This window comes from Pelophylax lessonae (assembly GCF_965119305.1).
Source record: "Pelophylax lessonae genome assembly, chromosome: 1".
Lineage (NCBI taxonomy): Eukaryota > Metazoa > Chordata > Amphibia > Anura > Ranidae > Pelophylax > Pelophylax lessonae.
Window position 1 is genome coordinate 809,467,489 of NC_138768.1, and position 19,413 is coordinate 809,486,901.

General features: G+C 48.5%; 1 protein-coding gene across 1 annotated transcript in view; it reads left to right on the forward strand.

Annotated features, from left to right (window-relative positions):
• Positions 1 to 19,413, forward strand: part of POLN (DNA polymerase nu) — a 560,717-nt gene that overhangs the window by 148,716 nt on the left and 392,588 nt on the right. The window contains exon 5 of the mRNA XM_082249983.1: positions 6,003 to 6,071. Within this exon, the coding sequence (XP_082106109.1) occupies positions 6,003 to 6,071 (69 nt within the window). The remainder of the gene's footprint in view (positions 1 to 6,002; positions 6,072 to 19,413) is intronic.

Here is a 19,413-nt window from a genome sequence, read left to right on the forward strand (position 1 = left end):
GTACCCAAATGGAATTTACGTCCTTTTTTTCCCACAAACAGAGCTTTCTTTTGGTGATATTCGATCATCTCTGCGATTTTTATTTTTTGCGATTATTAAATAAAAAAGCGACAATTTTGAAAAAATAACAATATTTTTCTACTTTGACAGTTAAAAAATATCCAATATATTAAATTTTGTCATATATTTAGGCCAAAATGTATTTAGCTACATGTCTTTGCCAAAAAATTTCTCAATGAGCGTATTTTTAACCGCTTTAAGACAGGAAGATTTTACCCCATTCCTGACCAGGCCATATTTTGCGATTCGGCACTGTGTTACTTTGGACGATTGCGTGGTCGTGGGACGCTGTACCCAAATTAAATTTATGTCCTTTGTTCCCCCACAAATAGAGCTTTCTTTTGGTGGTATTTGATCATCTGTGCGATTTTTACTTTTTGTACTATAAACAAAAAAAAGAGTGACAATTTTGAAAAAATAACAATATTTTTCACATTTTTTTTATATGAAATTCCCCCCAAAAAAATGTAAAAATCAAAATTTTTTAACATTTTAGGCCAATTTGTTTTCTGCTACATATTTTTAGTAAAAAAAATTGCAATAACTGTATTTTGATTGGTTTGCGCAAAAGTTATCGCAGCTACTAACTACGGGAAATTTATGTCATTTTTATTGTTTTTTTTTAAACTAGTAATGGCGGCGATCTGCAATTTTTTTTTCGGGACTGCGACATTGCGGCGGACAGATAGGACCCTTGACTGACATTTTTGACACTTTTGGGGGTACCAGTGACATTACTACAGTAATCAGTGCTATAAATATGCACTGTTACTGTAAAAATGACACTGGCCGGGAAGGGGGTTAATTTTTATTGGTGATCAAGGGGTTAATGTATGCCTGGTGCTTACTAACGTGTGTGGGGGGAGGGGACTATGTGGCACAGGCACAGATCGCAGGTTCAGCTATGCTGAATCCTGCAATCTGACCCTGCCTGTCACTTAGGAGATCCGCCCGCTTTGTTTACACAAGCGGGCGGATCTCCACACTCGATCCCCGACGATCGGGGAAGAGCAGCCGCTCCTCCCCTGGGCCGACTCCCGCTGTGGCTGAATACAGCAGGAGCGAGCCTCCGGCGCCCCCGAGAGAGGGGAATGTCTGGTGACGAAGGTCTACGTCGCCAGACGATAACGGGCCACTGTGCCGCAGTAGCAGCACAGTGAGCAGTGTTAAAGTGGTTAATAACTGGCTTTGTGAGTACTCCAATATATCTGGCTTTATAAGTCATGTTTTATAACCGGCTTTGTAACCACTACTTTTAGAGGTTTTAAAAGGGAACTGCAGTTTATAACAGGGTCTAGTAACTTTTTTTCTAACGTAGTTGGTCACAAACCTTGTTCTAAGGCTACATTTGCACACACGTTTAGGCAAAATGCAAATGGCAAGGGCAGGAATCTGCGGATACCTACTGTTTTTGACACCTGTGAGTGGCTAGCTGCGTTGCCTTTTGTGAATTCTGAAGGTGCAGGAGTTGGGGCTGATCTGAGGTGTTATGGTGCAAGAATTGGGGTAATCTGAGTGTAATGGTGCAGGAGTTGGGGCTGATCTGAGGTGGGATAGTGCAGGAATTGGGGTAATCTGAGTGTAATGGTGCAGGAATTGGGGCTGATCTGAGTTGTGAAGGTGCAGGAATTGGGATGATCTGAGGTTTGATGGTGCAGGAATTGAGGTGATCTGGGGTGTGAAGGTGCAGGAACTGAGGCTAATCTGAGGTGTGAAGGTGATGGAATTGGACTGATCTGAGGTGTGAAGGTGCAGGAATTGGGGCTGATCTGAGGTGTGAAGGTGCAGGAATTTGGGTAATCTGAGTGTGATGGTGCAGGAATTGGGGTAATTTGAGTGTGATGGTGCAGGAATTGGGGTAATTTGAGTGTGATGGCGTAGGAATTGGGGCTGATCTGAGGTTTGATGGTGCAGGAATTGGTGCTGATCTGAGGTGGGAAAGTGCAGGAATTGGGATGATCTGAGGTTTGATAGTGCAGGAATTGGGGGTTATCTGGGGTGTGAAGGTGCAGAAATTGGGCTGATCTGAGGTGTGAAGGTGCAGGAATTGGGGCTGATCTGAGGTGTGAAGTTGCAGGAATTGGGGGTGATCTGAGGTGTGAAGGTGCAGGAATTGGGGTGATCTGATTTGTGAAGGTGCAAAGCTCACTTGATTTCTTACTATTATTCAAGTGGTTTACAGCAGTTACTTTATATGAAGTTGACAGGTGTTTTTTATGTACTGTATCAGGCACTCCCAATTTCTTTGAAAACATTTTTCGACACACTGTGCCCAAAAAGGTTGTCTACCCCTTGATTAGAGTAACCCTCATCTTGTGCTGCTTCATACTATTTTTAGGACTCAACCATCAAAACAGGATTTAAAGTAAGACAAAAAAAAGCATCATATGGCAGCTCTGATCTAAATTGGACCCAGCCTGTCAGATTAAACTAAAAAAGGTACCATAATCGAATCCACACATCCTGGAACATTAAACCTGTCATCAACCGTCTCGACGAAGGCCACGCCCCCGCCACTCCCCCCTTGAGTTGACAGCCAAAAAACCTTAAGGATTTAGAAAGGATGTGTAAAAAAGAGTGGACCAAAATCCCTCCTGAGATGTGTGCAAACCTGGTAACTAACTGCAAGAAAAATTTTACCTCTGTGCTTGCCAAGAAGGGTTTCTTTACCAAGTACTAAGTCATGTGTTGCTTGAGAATCAAATACTTATTTTACTTACTGAACTGCAACTCCGTTTATAACATTTGTATCATGTGTTTTTTTTTCTGGGTTTTTGGTTACTATTCTGTCTCTGTCATTTAAAATGCACATCTGATAAAAATTATAGACTCTTAATTTCTTTGTAAGTGGGCAAATTTACAAAATCTGCAGGGGATCAAATAATTTTCTCCACTGTAGCTGCCTGCTTGTACCTCGTTCGAGCAGGGAGGTAACTGAGAGCAGGAGGAATCCATTAACAACTAGAGCGCTCACCAGCATCCTTGTAGCTCATTGAAAACTACAAGCCTTCGCCTCCCATGATTTAGGTAAGAGGGGAGTTGTTTGGGGTGGGAGGCTGGGGAATGGCACCATTTTATTTGTTGGACCCTAAATATTGGTGTGATATCAAACTGCCTCTAACATACCACACATCTCTTGCATGCTTATCCCTCCAGTATCCATACTATGATGGCTAGACTTGAGCATCTTCAAGCCTGCACTGAAACATGGCAGGTGGAGAATAAACTTTTTAATCCCTACTGTCTAAACGGGTAATAAAAAAAACTATATTGGCCCCGAGAGCCATGTCATACAAGCAATCCCATCACTGGCAACAAATTGCCAGCTTCAGGATCACTAATGAGAACATCTCACCAGTTCAACTAGCTGCGCATTTAAGATGCTTCCAAAGAGGTCTAAAGGCTGAAGTGACCTTCTCACTTGCCCAGGAATTCCTAATCTAATGAAAATTGTGCCACTGCAGTACAGTTACAGGGTTTACACCTAATGTTCCTGGGCATGTAAGGAATCATACCACAGGCATATTTGCTTCTTGGAAGAGTTGGTACAACCTTCACAGGAATGTAAAGGATTGTCTACGGTTCCTTTGTTAGATAAAGTGACCTCTTTAAATTGGTATTAAACCCTTAACCAAAAATGTTGTATTTTTACCAATCCTTAGATGTGGTGGCTGAGTTTTTTTCTTTTTTTTTCTTTTTTTTTTTTTTAGGCTTTTTGCTCTGTTTCCACCTAGTGATCTTGCCAGTAACACGTCTCCTGTATTAGGGTGCCCCACTCTGGATAAACGAGCAACAAAGACACCTTAACCACTTCCCGCCCGCCCTATAGGCAATTGACGGCGGGAATGTGGTTGTATTATCCTGACCGGACGTCCTATGACGGCGGCAGGATAATACAGCTCTGGGCCCCCCCCCCCCCGGTGGCACACAAAATTTAAGTCGTCTATGGCTAGCCTTAGTTCCAGCCATGCATGCATAGATTTCTGTTCAGTCTGCAGGCTGACCAAGAGAAAATAAATCCATTCCCCCCATCAGCTGCTAAACGCCATAGATGGAGAAATCTCTCCTGCCAGCTATTGTATTCAGACAGCTGACACATCGACTACTGCCTGCATTACGGATTGGTGACTGCATTCTATCAGTTTGGCTGATCATTTTCCACCCAGCTGAGTAGATTTTGAACATTGAGTTTTGTTGAGCCAGGTGGTGCTGATAGGGTCACCCACAACTTGAGTTTTGTCTGATTCAGCAAGAATAAGCAAAATTTGAGTCGTGTATGGCCAGCTTCAGACATGTTATCACCTAATTATGAAAGACTGTTTAACACTTTATCAAATAATTATCAGAAACCATTTTTATAGTGCTGTTAGTGCTGTTGTATTGTGATACAATTGCCTAACATTAAAAATGTATTCTTCACAGGACGTGTGTTAATAGAAACATTTTCCATAAGGCCCTCTTTACACAGGGTGGACTGCTGATTCCCGCTGAGCAGGCGGATTACAGGTCCGTGTCTGCTCCACTTATGCAGAGCGTACACAGACACAGCCCACTCTGCTCTATGGGTGTTAAGATGTAAACAGACTGCTTGTCCGTTTACATGCGGTGGCCATCTGATCCGCTGGACAGAAAGGGGACGAATCCCCATCCATCTCTTTTTGGCGGATTGATTTGGATTGGATGTAGGCCAGTGTAAATGGAGTGTGAATGGAGGTTTCGATCGAGTTTGCCTGAAATATGGACAGGCAGGACCGATCAGTTTATTTGCGTGAATTAGGCCTTAGTCTATGTTGTAGACCTGATAGTATTAGATATTACGAAATTGAACCATTCACAAAAGCAGAGGCAAACCTTATCATTTATTACACTTTGAATATATATTCCTTATTTCTAGTGAAATTATCATTTTACTGCCTTATTCATAGTAGTTAGATGACATGTACACAGATCAGCCATAACATTATGACCACTTCACTAGACCTCTGAAGGTGTGCTGTAGTATCTGGCACCAAGCTGTCACTGGCAGATTGTTTAAGTCTTGTAAAGTGTGAGATGGGGCCTCCATGGTTAGGACTTATTTTTACAACACATCCCACAAATGCTGGATTAGGATGTAGAGAATTTGTGTTCTTGAGGCCAGGCCACCTTTTTCCATTGCTCTGTGGTCCAGTTCTGATGCTCACGTGCCCATTGTAGGTGCTTTTGTCTGTGAAAACGGGTCAGCATGGGCACCTTGACCGGTCTGCAGCTGCACGTTCCCATGCACAACAAACTGCAATGCACAGACACCCTTCTGTCAGAGCGAGCATTATTTTTTCCAGAAACTTGAGCTACAGTAGCTTTTCAATTGGATTGGACTACACTGGCCAGCCTTCGCTTCCCAGGTGTATCAATGAGCCTTGGCCACCCATGACCCTGTCGCCAGTTCGCTAGTTTTTCTTCCTTGGACTATTTTTGATGGGTCCTAACCACTGCAGACTGGAAACATCCCACAAGTGCTGCAGTTTTAGAGTTGCTCTGACCCTGTCGTCTAGCCATTACTATTTGACCCTTGACAAAGTTGCTGAGACTTGCCCATTTATTTATTCTTTCAACACATTAACTTCAGATACAGCATGTTCATTTGTTGCCTAACATATCCCACCCACTTTCAGGTCCCATTGTAAAAAGATAACCTGTTATTCGCTTTACCTGTCATTTGTCATAATGTTATGGCTAAGTATGTATAAATTGGGAGAGGTCAAGTTAACGCAAGACAAATAAAAAGAAGACAGACAGAAAGAGACCCTGACATTCATAGAATAGATTTTTACATTAACATGTTGAGATCTCTGTTTTTATAAAAGTACATACACAAACAAATTACCTTCATCACATGGGACACAGCAAACAACTCCAACAAAATGCTAATGCTACAACATTTCTTGTCTTGTGTGTTACAGCAGCAAGCTATGTGTAAGAAATTGAATATACTTTATTATCTGATGGAGAGCCTGCAGTATAAACTCCAGGTGAGGATGTATAATGCATAACTTGAGGTTTTTGGCTCATATCCTAATGCACTGTAATTGAGAAATTTGATACATTATGTAATAGTAAAGATTGCCAACCTTCCTAGGGAAGACAAAGGTACATATTTATTTTAATACCGCTAAATAAAATGTGGGGACTTTAATTTATAAGTGGCATTTAGGCCGATGTTTTATAAAATATAAAAAAAAAATCACAAAAGACTAAGATTTGAATCTGGATCATCTTCCTTTTGTCACAATAACTTGAGGTAAAGTGATTGGCTTCATAAAATGCTGCAAAGGAAATGCCTAAATGTTATTAGCCTCAGCCTAACTCTTCAGTTTTGGGTAAAATGAGAAAGGAAGTATTAGAACCTCTTGAATTTATTGTCTTTGCCCAATTGGGAAGATTTCCCCTCCATTCCTACCTTTGTGACACAAACAGCAGATTCTACTACTTCCTTAGGCCGACCATAGACGGTTCGAATCTCAGCTGGTTCAACAGAAACCGTTCGAGATTCAAAACGCGTGTGGGCAGGCTAAAATTACCAAGTTGATTGATACAAACAGCCTGCCGGCTTTGCTTGCGATTATTGCTAGCAGCTGCTAGTAATAATCTGTGTCTTCTGCCGGGGGAGGGGTGTCATCGCTGGTGATTGTGTGTTTATTAAAAGTCAGCAGCTACACGTTTTGTAGCTGCTGGCTTTTAATAAACACAAAAACTACCAAATTCAATTTCTGGCTTTTTAAAATATTTCTTGATTATTGGAGGAAATCCATTTTTCTCCTGTTAATACCTAAACTTTAGTAATTTCATTGTCCTTGTTGTTACCTTAAAGTGCTATATTGGGGCTATTTTTAATCTCCTGCACAGTTTACTTCTGAGCAAAGCAATGTAAGTCACAGTATAAAAGATATTTTTACAATTAAAACAATAATTAACATTAAAAAATATTAATGTTTTTATACTAAAAGAGAAAATTTAGCATCTTTTTAGTAACTTTGCATTTGATATATTTTTGTAATTTCTATATTCGTAATATACAAATGCTACAACAAGAATGGGACTTTCCTTAGGTGTATTTCAAACAAACAATATAATCATATATAAAATCTTAACATTTTATTGAACATTTAACAAATATTAATAAATTGTTAAAATCATATACACAAGTTAGCCATCCAAGGTTATTCCTATGGCTTCAAGATCCGTCTAACAGGTCGATGTGTTTCGGGGAAGCCCCGCTTCATTAGGACCTCAGATCTTAGTTCTTCATTGTACCTATGAAGAACTTGGTGGTATGAGGCCTGGCAGCAATTTATCATTGGAGAAAGCCGACCATTCTGTGCGCCTAGTTGCGCCTAGTGTGATCAGTTCGCAATAGGAAAGCAATAGCAAAGCAGCGGGACTGGCAGGAACACCACATAAGAAGTGATACAAAGAGAACAGGATATTTCTCTATCATTCATTGACAGACGCAGCTCCATATAATTCTTGACCATTGAGTTATGCTGCCCCCTACAGGAGTAGAACACTAGGCAGGAAAAAGCTTTACCATGCCTATAGGGCCGTCCCTGCAGGCATATACCCACACACTCTGCTATTAGCTTGAGCCAGCAAGCATGTGCAGGTTATAGTCCAGCATTAGGCCTCGCCATGACAGAGCCCCAATGGACGGGGGCTGGCCTGAGAGTGAAACACCACGCTGGGACGCATATGACCTGGGTCGCCCTGAGTCGCAGTGTACCCCCTGGCCGTCAGCACCCCCACCCCGGGTGAAGAGGTAGTCTGTTCGGAGTGGTGTCCACCTGATGCTGTTGATATGGTGAGTTGGTGTCCCCACCATTTCTCTGGCGGTCTCGGGGTGGACGTTGAACCCCTCCTGGGAAATTCAGACCCTCAGGTATCCCTCGATTCCCCTGGCCTCTCGGTGATACCAGGCCCCCCCCCCTTAGGCTTTTCTCCCTCACAAGCAGGTTTCTACCTCAGGGGAGTGGATGTATTGCGGCCACTGCGGCGGTTCTGCGGGGGGGGGGGGGGGGGTTATCCTGGTGGGGACCCCCTGATGCAATTTTCTAATGTCCCCCTTGGGGGGTCCTGGAGACCACATGGCGCGCCGTGGGGGCCGTGTCATGGTCTTACCTTCTTGCTGTTCTCCTTCGTTTGACATGTGCTGGCGGCCATCTTGGTTTCTGGGTTTCTTGTAGCCTCCCACCCTGCGGCTCCTCCTTCCCACTGGGAGGAGCTGGATGCCTAGCTCATATATATAGGAGGTCTGTGGCTTCAGTTCCTTGCTTGGTCCTCCTGTGTTCACATGCTTCTAAGACTGCTGCTGCTGCTGGTTCCTGATCCTGGCTTCGTCTGACTACCCTGCTGGTTCCTGATCCTGGCTTCGTCTGACTACCCTGCTGGTTCCTGATCCTGGCTTCGCCTGACTACCCTGCTGGTTCCTGATCCCGGCTTCGTCTGACTACCCTCCTGGTTCCTGACCTCTGGCTTCGCAAGGACTCTGCCTCGGTTTCGCCATCCGTTTGGACTTTTGCATTACAGCTTGATTTTCAATAAAGCCTTCTTATTTTCACTTATCTGTTGTTGTACGTCTGGTTCATGGTTCCGTGACATTAGGACCAAGCCATGAATTCTGACGGTACAGGGCCATCCTCGCTACCCACGCTGGTTGCCAGACTTGATCAGCAGGATCACCTGTTGGGTCGGTTCGCCGTGGCGTTGCAAACCCTGCTTGAACGCACGGCTCATTTCGCTTCCGTTGCCGATGGGTCGGTTGTCGCTCCTGGGCCCGCTCCTACTGCCGCTCCGGTTGTTGCGCCAGAGTCTACCCCGACACCTGTTGTTGCGCCTGCGGTGTTTCGGGGTATGACCGGTTCTGCCCCCCTCCCACAGCGCTTTGGGGGAGAGCCAACTCAGTGCCGAGGTTTCCTTAACCAGGTGGGCATTTATTTTGAGTTGCTGCCACATGCCTTTCCTACTGAGAGATCAAAGGTGGGCTTCTTAATTTCGCTGCTCTCGGACAAGGCCTTGGCCTGGGCCAGCCCTTTATGGGAGAACAACAATCCGGTGGTTGCCGAGTTTTCCGGTTTTGTTGCTTCTCTTCGGAGGGTATTCGATGTGCCGGCTCGTGCTGCCTCTGCTGCGAAGCTCCTTATGTCCATCAGACAGGGTTCACGATCCGTAGCTGAATACGCCATTGAGTTTCGTACCCTGGCAGCAGAGGTGGGCTGGAATAATGAGGCTCTGGTCGCTGCTTTCTCTCATGGTCTCTCGGATGCCTTGAAGGATGAGGTTGCAGCTAAGGACCTACCAGTGGAGCTCGAGTCTCTTATTTCTTTCTTGATTTTGATTGACACCAGACTCAGGGAGAGACCTTCCTTTAAGGAGAGTCTGCGGAGGCCTCCTAACAGATTGGCGCCTACCTTTGTTGTCCCACCCGTGCCTCCCTCTCCTCCCACGCCTCCTGGGGATGACTTGGCTGGGGGTGAACCCATGCAGCTGGGCTTTGCTCGCCTGTCCAAGGGGGAGAGGGTACTCCGAAGACGCGAGGGTCGATGCATGTACTGTGGTCTCGGTGGGCATTTTCGGTTGGCATGTCCGAACCGTCCAGGAAACGCTCGCACCTGAGATCCTGTCGGGGGCAGATCTTGGGTGGAGTCTCCTCGTCCCCGGTTTCCCGTGTTGACAAACCACTGATCACTGTTATCCTCTCCTGGGTCGGGGGCTCAGTGACGACCCAGGCGTTGGTGGACTCTGGTGCTGGTGGTTTGTTCATTGATAGTGTGTTCGCTGCCACCAATTCCATTCCTCTGCAGGCCCGAGGTTCTCCACTGGCTCTTGAGGCGATAGACGGCAGACCCCTTCTGCCGCCACACGTGACTCATGAGACCCTTACAGTGGGGATAGCCATTGGTGCCGTTCACAGAGAGTTGGTCTGCTTCCAGGTTATTTCGTCTCCACACTACTCGGTGGTCTTGGGGTACCCCTGGCTCCAGAAGCATAATCCGACTTTCGATTGGAGATCGGCCGAGATCCTCTCGTGGTCACCGCAGTGTGGGGCTAGTTGCATCCATGGGCCTGTCAAGTTGCTGTGTACTTCCTCGGACTCTCTGTTGCCTCCTGAATACGAGGAGTACCGGGATGTATTCGATAAGGTGCGCGCGGTTGCCCTACCTCCGCACCGCCCATACGATTGTGCCATCGAGTTACAACCTGGTGCCGTTCCTCCTCGTGGCAAGGTCTATCCACTGTCGGTAGCGGAGAATGAGGCCATGGAGGAGTACGTGAAGGAGGCGCTTTCACGCGGACACATTCGCAAATCCTCGTCCCCGGCAGGGGCTGGATTTTTCTTTGTGAAAAAGAAGGGCGGTGAGTTGAGGCCTTGCATCGATTACAGGGGTCTCAATCGCATCACGATCAAGAACGCTTACCCGATACCCTTGATTTCCGAGCTGTTCGATCGCCTTAAAGGGGCCACGGTCTTTACCAAACTCGACCTGAGGGCGGCATATAACCTCGTAAGGATCAAGGCGGGCGATGAGTGGAAGACCGCGTTTAACACCAGGACCGGTCATTATGAATCCTTGGTTATGCCCTTTGGGTTGTGCAATGCGCCCGCAGTCTTTCAGGAATTCATTAACGATGTTTTCCGTGACCTGTTGCAGCAGTGTGTGGTGGTCTATTTGGATGACATCTTGGTATATTCTGAATCCATGGAGACCCACATTCTGGATGTCAGACGAGTGTTGCAACGGTTACGAGAGAACAAGCTGTTCGGTAAGCTTGAGAAATGCGAATTTCACCAATCCCAGGTAACCTTCTTAGGTTACATCATTTCCGCTGAGGGGTTCTCCATGGATCCTGAGAAGGTTTCGGCTGTCTTACAGTGGCCCCAGCCCAGTGGTCTTCGCTCCCTGCAGCGCTTTTGGGCTTCGCCAATTATTATCGGAAGTTCATCAGGGACTTTTCCATGCTAGCCAAGCCTCTCACGGATCTGACCAGGAAGGGCAGTAATTCCCAGGTCTGGCCGCTCGAGGCCATCCGAGCTTTTGAGGCTCTAAAGTCCGCCTTTGTGTCGGCTCCGATTCTGTCCCATCCCAACCCTGGGTTGCCCTTTGTCCTCGAGGTGGACGTGTCTGAGACGGGAGTAGGCGCCCTTCTGTCTCAGCGTAGAACACCAGAGGGTCCTCTGCTTCCTTGTGGGTTTTACTCCCGGAAACTGTCTTCCGCTGAGTGCAACTATCAGATTGGTGACAGGGAGTTATTGGCCATCGTGCAGGCCCTTAAAGAATGGAGGCACTTGCTCCAGGGTTCGGTGGTTCCGGTCCTCATCCTGACGGACCACAAGAATCTGACCTACCTTTCTGAGGCCAAGAGATTGACACCACGTCAGGCCAGATGGGCTCTGTTCTTGTCACGTTTTAATTACGTGGTCTCCTACCTACCCGGTTCCAAGAACATCAGGGCGGATGCCTTATCACGGCAGTACTCCGACCTTTCCAGGGAGGAGTCGATTCCGACTTCGGTCATACCTCCGAATCAGATCCTGGCCGCCATTCGCACCAGCCTGACCTCTCCCCTGGGTGAGCAGATTTTGGCGGCTCAATCTGGTGCTCCCTCTGGGAGACCCAACGGCAGATGTTTTGTGCCTGAGGAGTTGCGCACTCGGTTGTTGCGAACCTACCATAACTCCAAGACCGCGGGGCATCCTGGAAAGAATCAGCTGTCCTGGGCTGTTTCACGTCTGTTCTGGTGGCCTTCCCTACGTTCCGACATCGCCGCATATGTAGCGGCATGCTCCGTTTGTGCCCAGAGTAAGTCCCCTCGGCACCTTCCGTTGGGCCTTCTGCAACCCATAGCCACCGGGGAGCGCCCATGGTCACACCTGGGGATGGATTTCATTGTGGACCTCCCTGCATCCCGAGGCCATACGGTCATTCTCATGATTGTGGATCGATTTTCCAAAATGTGCCACTGTGTTCCTCTCAAGAAGTTACCCTCAGCACAGGAGTTGGCCACGATTTTTGCCAGGGAGGTCTTCCGGTTGCACGGTTTGCCCAAGGAGATTGTGTCGGATCGGGGGAGTCAGTTTGTGTCCAGGTTCTGGCGCGCCTTTTGCTCCCAGTTGGGGATTCATCTCTCCTTCTCCTCGGCCTACCACCCTCAGTCCAATGGGGCCGCAGAACGATCCAATCAGGCCTTGGAGCAATTCCTTCGTTGCTATGTCTCCGATCACCAAGACAATTGGGTTGACCTCCTGCCTTGGGCTGAGTTTGCCAGGAACACGGCAGTGAACTCTTCCTCTGGGACGTCTCCCTTCATGGCCAATTATGGGTTCCAACCTGCCGTGTTACCGGAGGTATTCTCTCCCCAGGATATTCCGGCTGTGGAGGATCACCTTTCCGTCCTACGTGCTTCTTGGGTACAGATCCAGAAGTCCCTTGAGGTCTCTGCGCAGCGCCAGAGACTCCAGGCTGATCGCAGACGAGCGCCTGCTCCTTCCTACCAGTCCGGAGACCGTGTATGGTTGTCCACCCGCAACCTCAACCTTCGTGTGTCCACTCCCAAGCTGGCGCCTCGCTTTGTTGGTCCCTTCCGAGTGCTTCGCAGGGTAAACCCGGTAGCCTATGCCCTTGCGCTTCCTCCTGGCATGCGGATCTCCAACGTGTTTCATGTCTCCCTGTTGAAGCCACTGGTGTGTAATCGTTTCACTTCCTCGGTTCCTCTGCCTCGTCCGGTCCAAGTGGGCAATCGTGAGGAGTATGAGGTGAGCAATATCCTGGACTCACGCCTGGTCCGCGGTCGGGTGCAGTTTTTGGTTCATTGGCGTGGTTATGGTCCAGAGGAGCGTTCCTGGGTTCCCTCCGCAGATGTCCATGCTCCTGCCTTGCTCCGAGCCTTCCACGCACGCTTCCCTCAGAAACCGTTCTTTACTCCGCGGAGGAGGGGCCCTTGAGGGGGAGGTACTGTCATTGTCTTACCTTCTTGCTGTTCTCCTTCGTTTGACATGTGCTGGCGGCCATCTTGGTTTCTGGGTTTCTTGTAGCCTCCCACCCTGCGGCTCCTCCTTCCCACTGGGAGGAGCTGGATGCCTAGCTCATATATATATTAGGTCTGTGGCTTCAGTTCCTTGCTTGGTCCTCCTGTGTTCACATGCTTCTAAGACTGCTGCTGCTGCTGGTTCCTGATCCTGGCTTCGTCTGACTACCCTGCTGGTTCCTGATCCTGGCTTCGTCTGACTACCCTGCTGGTTCCTGATCCTGGCTTCGCCTGACTACCCTGCTGGTTCCTGATCCCGGCTTCGTCTGACTACCCTCCTGGTTCCTGACCTCTGGCTTCGCAAGGACTCTGCCTCGGTTTCGCCATCCGTTTGGACTTTTGCTTTACAGCTTGATTTTCAATAAAGCCTTCTTATTTTCACTTATCTGTTGTTGTACGTCTGGTTCATGGTTCCGTGACAGGCCGCCATTTTGCTGTAGTTTCGCTCTGCACCAATGTAAAAATTCTCACATTGAAATGCATGGGCGGCCATGTTTTGGTAGTTCCCCCATTGGAATGCATAGGGCGGCCATTTTTTTGGAGTCCACAATCGCTGGACAGCAGGGAGAAGCTAGGGTGACTCTAGACATGGCCCAGGTATCCTGTTCTTGTGTCAGATTGTTTTTCTCTCTGCACAGAACTTTTCTATATCCCTCTATATCGTTTTGGTGGTATGTTTACTGGGGTCCCTGTAGGTATGTCTCATTCACCCTGCTGCAGGCTGTGCTAGGGCTGGGACTTGTGGTGCCACTGGTGCAGCGGTGCGGATCATCTGTGATATTTTTTGCAGCTTTTTATATATTGATTAATATTGAGTCCCAGGACCAAATCTCACCCTCAGACTCCCTCAGTGCGGTTTGCGGAACCCTCCGGGTCGAATCCCCTGTATACATTTTACAGCAGTTTTGGAAAACATGGTGTCAAAAGTGGATTTAGTTTTAAAAAAATGCCACTAGTAGAAAGCACCCTATGCCTTCCCCTGCCTCTCTAGTATCCTCAGATTCTGATATGGCCGCCGCGGACGCATTCCATCCTGGTGGATCTGCGTCTTTGCATTCTGATGGCAAGGAGGATGTATCCTCGTCAGCAGCCGCGTGGGAATGCATGCTGGTGGAGGCACTTATAGTGTCAGTGCAGGAAACCTTAAAAATGCCGGATGATTCTACAGCGTCAGGGACGCAGGTATCTTTTGGCACCTGCAAATCCCAGAAGTCGGGCAAGGTTTTTCCCTGTCCGGGACTTTTTGACAACATTGTCACTGAACAGTGGGTGCGCATCAAACAAATGTTAGGGGTGTCTAAGCGCTTTAAAGGGCGCTACCCCATCGCGGACGCGGTATCCGCTAGATGGACCGTACCACCAAAGGTGGTTCATCGGGTTTCCAGACTAAACATGTCTACTGTGGTTATGGTGGAGGAGTCCCCGGTATTTACAGACCCTGTGGATAGACGGATTGAGTCTCTGTTCCGCCATTTGCATGTGATAGCGGGCTCAATACTGGACCCGGTCTTTGCAATCACTCTGGTGTCACAGACCATAACGGAATTGGCGAAGTTGCCAAAAGGTGATTTGGAAACAGAGCAGCTCTCGTCGGGCCTGATAGAGCTAATGGACCAAATGGTCCAAGCCCTTCTGTATATATGTGATGCGTGGCTGGATGCAGCTCCACTGGTAGCCAGAGTGTCTGCGGTGGGGATTGCTATTAGACGCATGGTATGGCTAAAAAGCTGGTCTGTGGACCAGGCTTCCAAAAGGGCTCTTTCTGACTTTCCTTTACGGGGGACAGGTTGTTTGGATCCTCCCTGGATGAGTTGATCAAAGGCGTTACGGGTGGGAAGTACTCTTCTTTTCCAATCCACCAAGGGCAAGACACCGCGTAATAAACGGGGGCCTTCATTTACTGCTCATAGACGGCCCTTTCGTACCTCTGGGTCGCAGGAGAAAGGAGCTAAGCCATTCAGGTCTTCTGGGGGTTCCAAAAAGACATGGTCGGATAAGCCGAGAACAGGCCGATCTAGATCTGTAGACAAATCCTCGTCTGCATGAAGGGATGCCCACACCCATTTCTGGGGTGGGGGGGCGTCTTTACTTCTTTCCGGACCATGGACTTCCTTGATTCAGGACAAATGTGTTCATGATCTGATCGGGTTACAAGACTGAATTCAGGTCCCGACCGTTGGACAGGTTCTTCCCGTCCAGCCTCCGCCTATCTCCAGATCGGTTAATGGACCTATGAAAGGCAGTGCAAGATCTGCTGTCACAGGGAGTGATTGTGCCGATTCCCTCTCGGGAACGTTTTCAGGGGTTTTATTCAAACCCATTCACTGTGACCAGGAAGGGTGGCAAAGTGCATCCAATCCTGGACCTCAAAGCGCTAAACCGCTTCTTGCGGGTACAGAAGTTTCAAATGGCGTCTATTTGCACGGTGGTGGCGTCCCTACATTAGGGAGACCTGTTGGCCTCTGTCGATATCAAAGATGCATATCTACACATCCCTATCTACGCTGGACACCAGCGTTTTCTTCTCTTCGCTGTGAGAGAGGAGCACTTTCAATTTGTGGCGTTACCCTTTGGTCTCGCCTCTGCTCCCAGGGTCTTCACAAAAGTGTCGGTTCTGATATTGGCACTTTTACATCAGAGGGGCATTGCAGTCCTGGAGTACCTGGACGATCTCCTGTTAAGAGCAGATTCTCATTCAGCTCTGTTGGGGGATTTGGCAATCACTGTAAGGATTCTGCAAGAGTGTTGCTGGACCCCCAGTTTTGCAAAATCAGCACTGGTACCATCCTCAAGACTGGTCTACCTGGGTCTGACTCTGCATTTCGCTTCAACAAAGGTTTTTCTTCCCCTGGACAAGCTGCAGAAGTTGCAGGAAGTTATTTGTTTGTTGTTGTCCAGCAATCTGTCCTCTCTGCGGACTTGCATAAGAGTCCTAGGCCTAATGGTGTCAACCTTTTGAGGCGGTTCCATTTCCTCAGTTCCACATGAGACCCTTACAAAGGGAAATTCTTGTCAAATGGAACACAGATCCAAAATCTTTGGACACTTTTGATTCTGTTGAGTAACAACACAAAGACTGCTCTTCTATGGTGGCTTCGCTCGTTAGCCCTACACCAGGGCAAGTCCTTCCTCCCATTGTATTGGACTGCGGTAACCACAGATGCCAGCCTTTCCAGCTGGGGAGGAGTGGTGGGGAACCAGTGTGTCCAGGGGTCCTGGACAGTAGAATAGTCCAGACTTCCGATCAATATTCTGGAACTCAGAGCAATAAAGCTTTGCCTGAGTCACTGGACAAATCGTTTGCAGGGTTGTTTAGTCCGGATTCAACCGAACTATGCCACAGCCGTGGCTTACATCAATCATCAAGGGGGCACCAAGAGTGTCTTGGCGGACCGGGAGGTGGCCGAGATCCTGAAATGGGCAGAAAATTTTTTTCCAGCCCTTTCCGCCGTGCATATCCCAGGAGTTCAGAACTGGCAGGTGGATTACCTGGGTCGTCAGGTGTTGGATCAGGGGGATCCAACACCTGACGTTGGATCATGCGGTGGGCAGAGGCGCCGATTGGCGACCTTCTGGGGGTCACCGGGGCGCAGAGCAATGCGCCCCGACACTCCCCACTTTTGTGATGTCCTGGCTGTGATTGGTCCGGACTCCAGCCTGGACCAATCATCATTCAGGACATCCTGACCCTGCTGACATCGTTGGGGGCGGTGCCAGTGCGTGCGTCAGTCACTCACCGCCACCGCCCGATCTCCGTCACCTTCCCGCCGGACCGGTTCTCGTCGCCGTCAGAAGAAGGAAGAAGAGGACTCGAGGAGAGGAGCAGCGCGCCGTGGGCGTCTCACTCACCGCCCGATCTCCGTCACCTTCCCGCCGGACCGGTTCCCACTGCCGTCAGAAGAAGGAAGAAGAGGACTCGAGGAGAGGAGCAGCGCGCCGTGGACGTCTCGCAGGCAGCCTAGGAGAGCAGGTAAGTGATTGAAGCCGCTGCAGCACGATGCCATGACCTGTGACATGACCTGTGACATGACCTGTGACATGCCTGTGACATGACCTGTGCCATGACCTGTGACATGACCTGTGACATGACTGTGACATGCCTGTACCTGTGTACCATGACCTGTACCCTGACCTGTGCCATGACCTGTGACATGAACTGTGACATACCTGTGCCATGACCTTACCATGACCTGTGACATGCCTGTACCATCACCTGTGCCATGCCCTTACCATGACCTGTGACATGCCTGTACCATCACCTGCACCATGCCCTTACCATGCCTGTACCATGACCTGTGCCATGACCTGTGACATGCCTATACCATCACCTGTGACATGCCTGTGCCATGCCCTTACCATGCCCTTACCATGACCTGTGACATGACCTGTGACATGCCCTTGCCATGACCTGTGACATGCCTGTGCCATGCCTGTACCATGACCTGTGCCATGCCTTTGCCATGACCTGTGTCATGACCTGTGCCATGCCCTTACCATGACCTGTGACATTCCCTTACCATGACCTCTGCCAAGCCCTTACCATGACCTGTACCATGACCTGTGTCATGACCTGTGACATGCCTGTACCATGACCTGTGCCATGACCTGTGACATGCCTATACCATCACCGCATGTACCATGACCTGTGCCATGCCCTTACCATGACCTGTGCCATGCCTGTACCATTGCCGGTGCCATGCCCTTACCATGACCTGTGCCATGACCTGTGACATGCCTATACCATCACCGCATGTACCATGACCTGTGCCATGCCCTTACCATGACCTGTGCCATGCCCTTTCCATGACCTGTGCCATGCCCTTACCATGACCTGTGCCATGCCTGTGCCATGACCTGTGCCATGCCTGTACCATTGCCTGTGCCATGCCCTTACCATGACCTGTGACATGCCTGTGACATGCCTATACCATCACCTGTGCCACGCCTATACCATCACCTGTGCCACGCCTATACCATCACCTGTGACATGCCTGTACCATCACCTGTGACACGCCTGTACCATGACCTGTGCCATGACCTTACCATAACCTGTGACATGCCTATACCATCACCTGTGACATGAATGTAACATGACCTGTGCCATGCCCTTACCATGGCCTGTGCCATGACCTGTGCCATGCCCTTACCATGACCTGTGCCATGCCTATACCATGACCTGTGACATGCCTGTACCATGACCTGTGACATGCCTGTACTATGACCTGTGCCATGCCTGTACCATGACCTGTGCCATGCCTATAACATGACCTGTGTCATGACCTGTGCCATGCCTATACCATCTCCTGTACCATGACCTGTGACATGCCTGTACCATCACCTGTGCCATGCCTATACCATCACCTGTGCCATGCCTATACCATCACCTGTGCCATGCCTATACCATCATCTGTGCCATGCCTGTGTCATGACCTGTTCCATGACCTGTGACATGCCTGTACCATGGACCTGTGCCATGACCTGTGACATGCCCTTACCATGACCTGTGACATGCATGTACCATGACCTGTGCCATGCCCTTACCATGACCTGTGCCATGCCTCTGCCATGACCTGTGCCATGCCTATGCCATTACCTGTGTCATGCCCTGACCATGACCTGTGCCATGCCCTTACCATGACCTGTGACCTGCCCGTAGCATGACCTGTAACATGCCTGTACCATTACCTGTGGCATGCCTCTACCATCACCTGTGCCATGCCCTTACCATGACCTGTGACATGCCTGTGACATGCCTATACCATCACCTGTGCCACGCCTATACCATCACCTGTGACATGCCTGTACCATCACCTGTAGAGAACAAACAAGGAGCCGCACTTCTGGTTGGAGTTATAGAGTATAAAATCCAGGTTTATTAAGTCCAAAGGATAAAAGCATATCAAAACATAACCATGACAGCCAGAGACATAAAGAAAAGAGCAAGGCGGTTAACGCGTTTCATGGAAACGTCCGCTTAGTCGTAACCATGCTAAAACATAACAAAACACTGCTTTAAATAAAGATGTCCATTTCCTGTGCTCCTTCTGGATTGCAACCAATTAAGCACTCAGCTGAAGGTAACCATCCTTAATTGAAAAACGCAAAAAGACCCAGCAGGAATTGTTATTATATAGATAGGCTTCACCACAACCCAAGAAAATATATATATATGTATGTGTGATATAGCACATCAACCTAATTTCAGTGTATATAGAAAGATGGCGAATGGTGAAGCCTAATAAAAAAAAAATAAATAAATAAATAAAAAAAAAAAAAAAAAAATACATACATGAA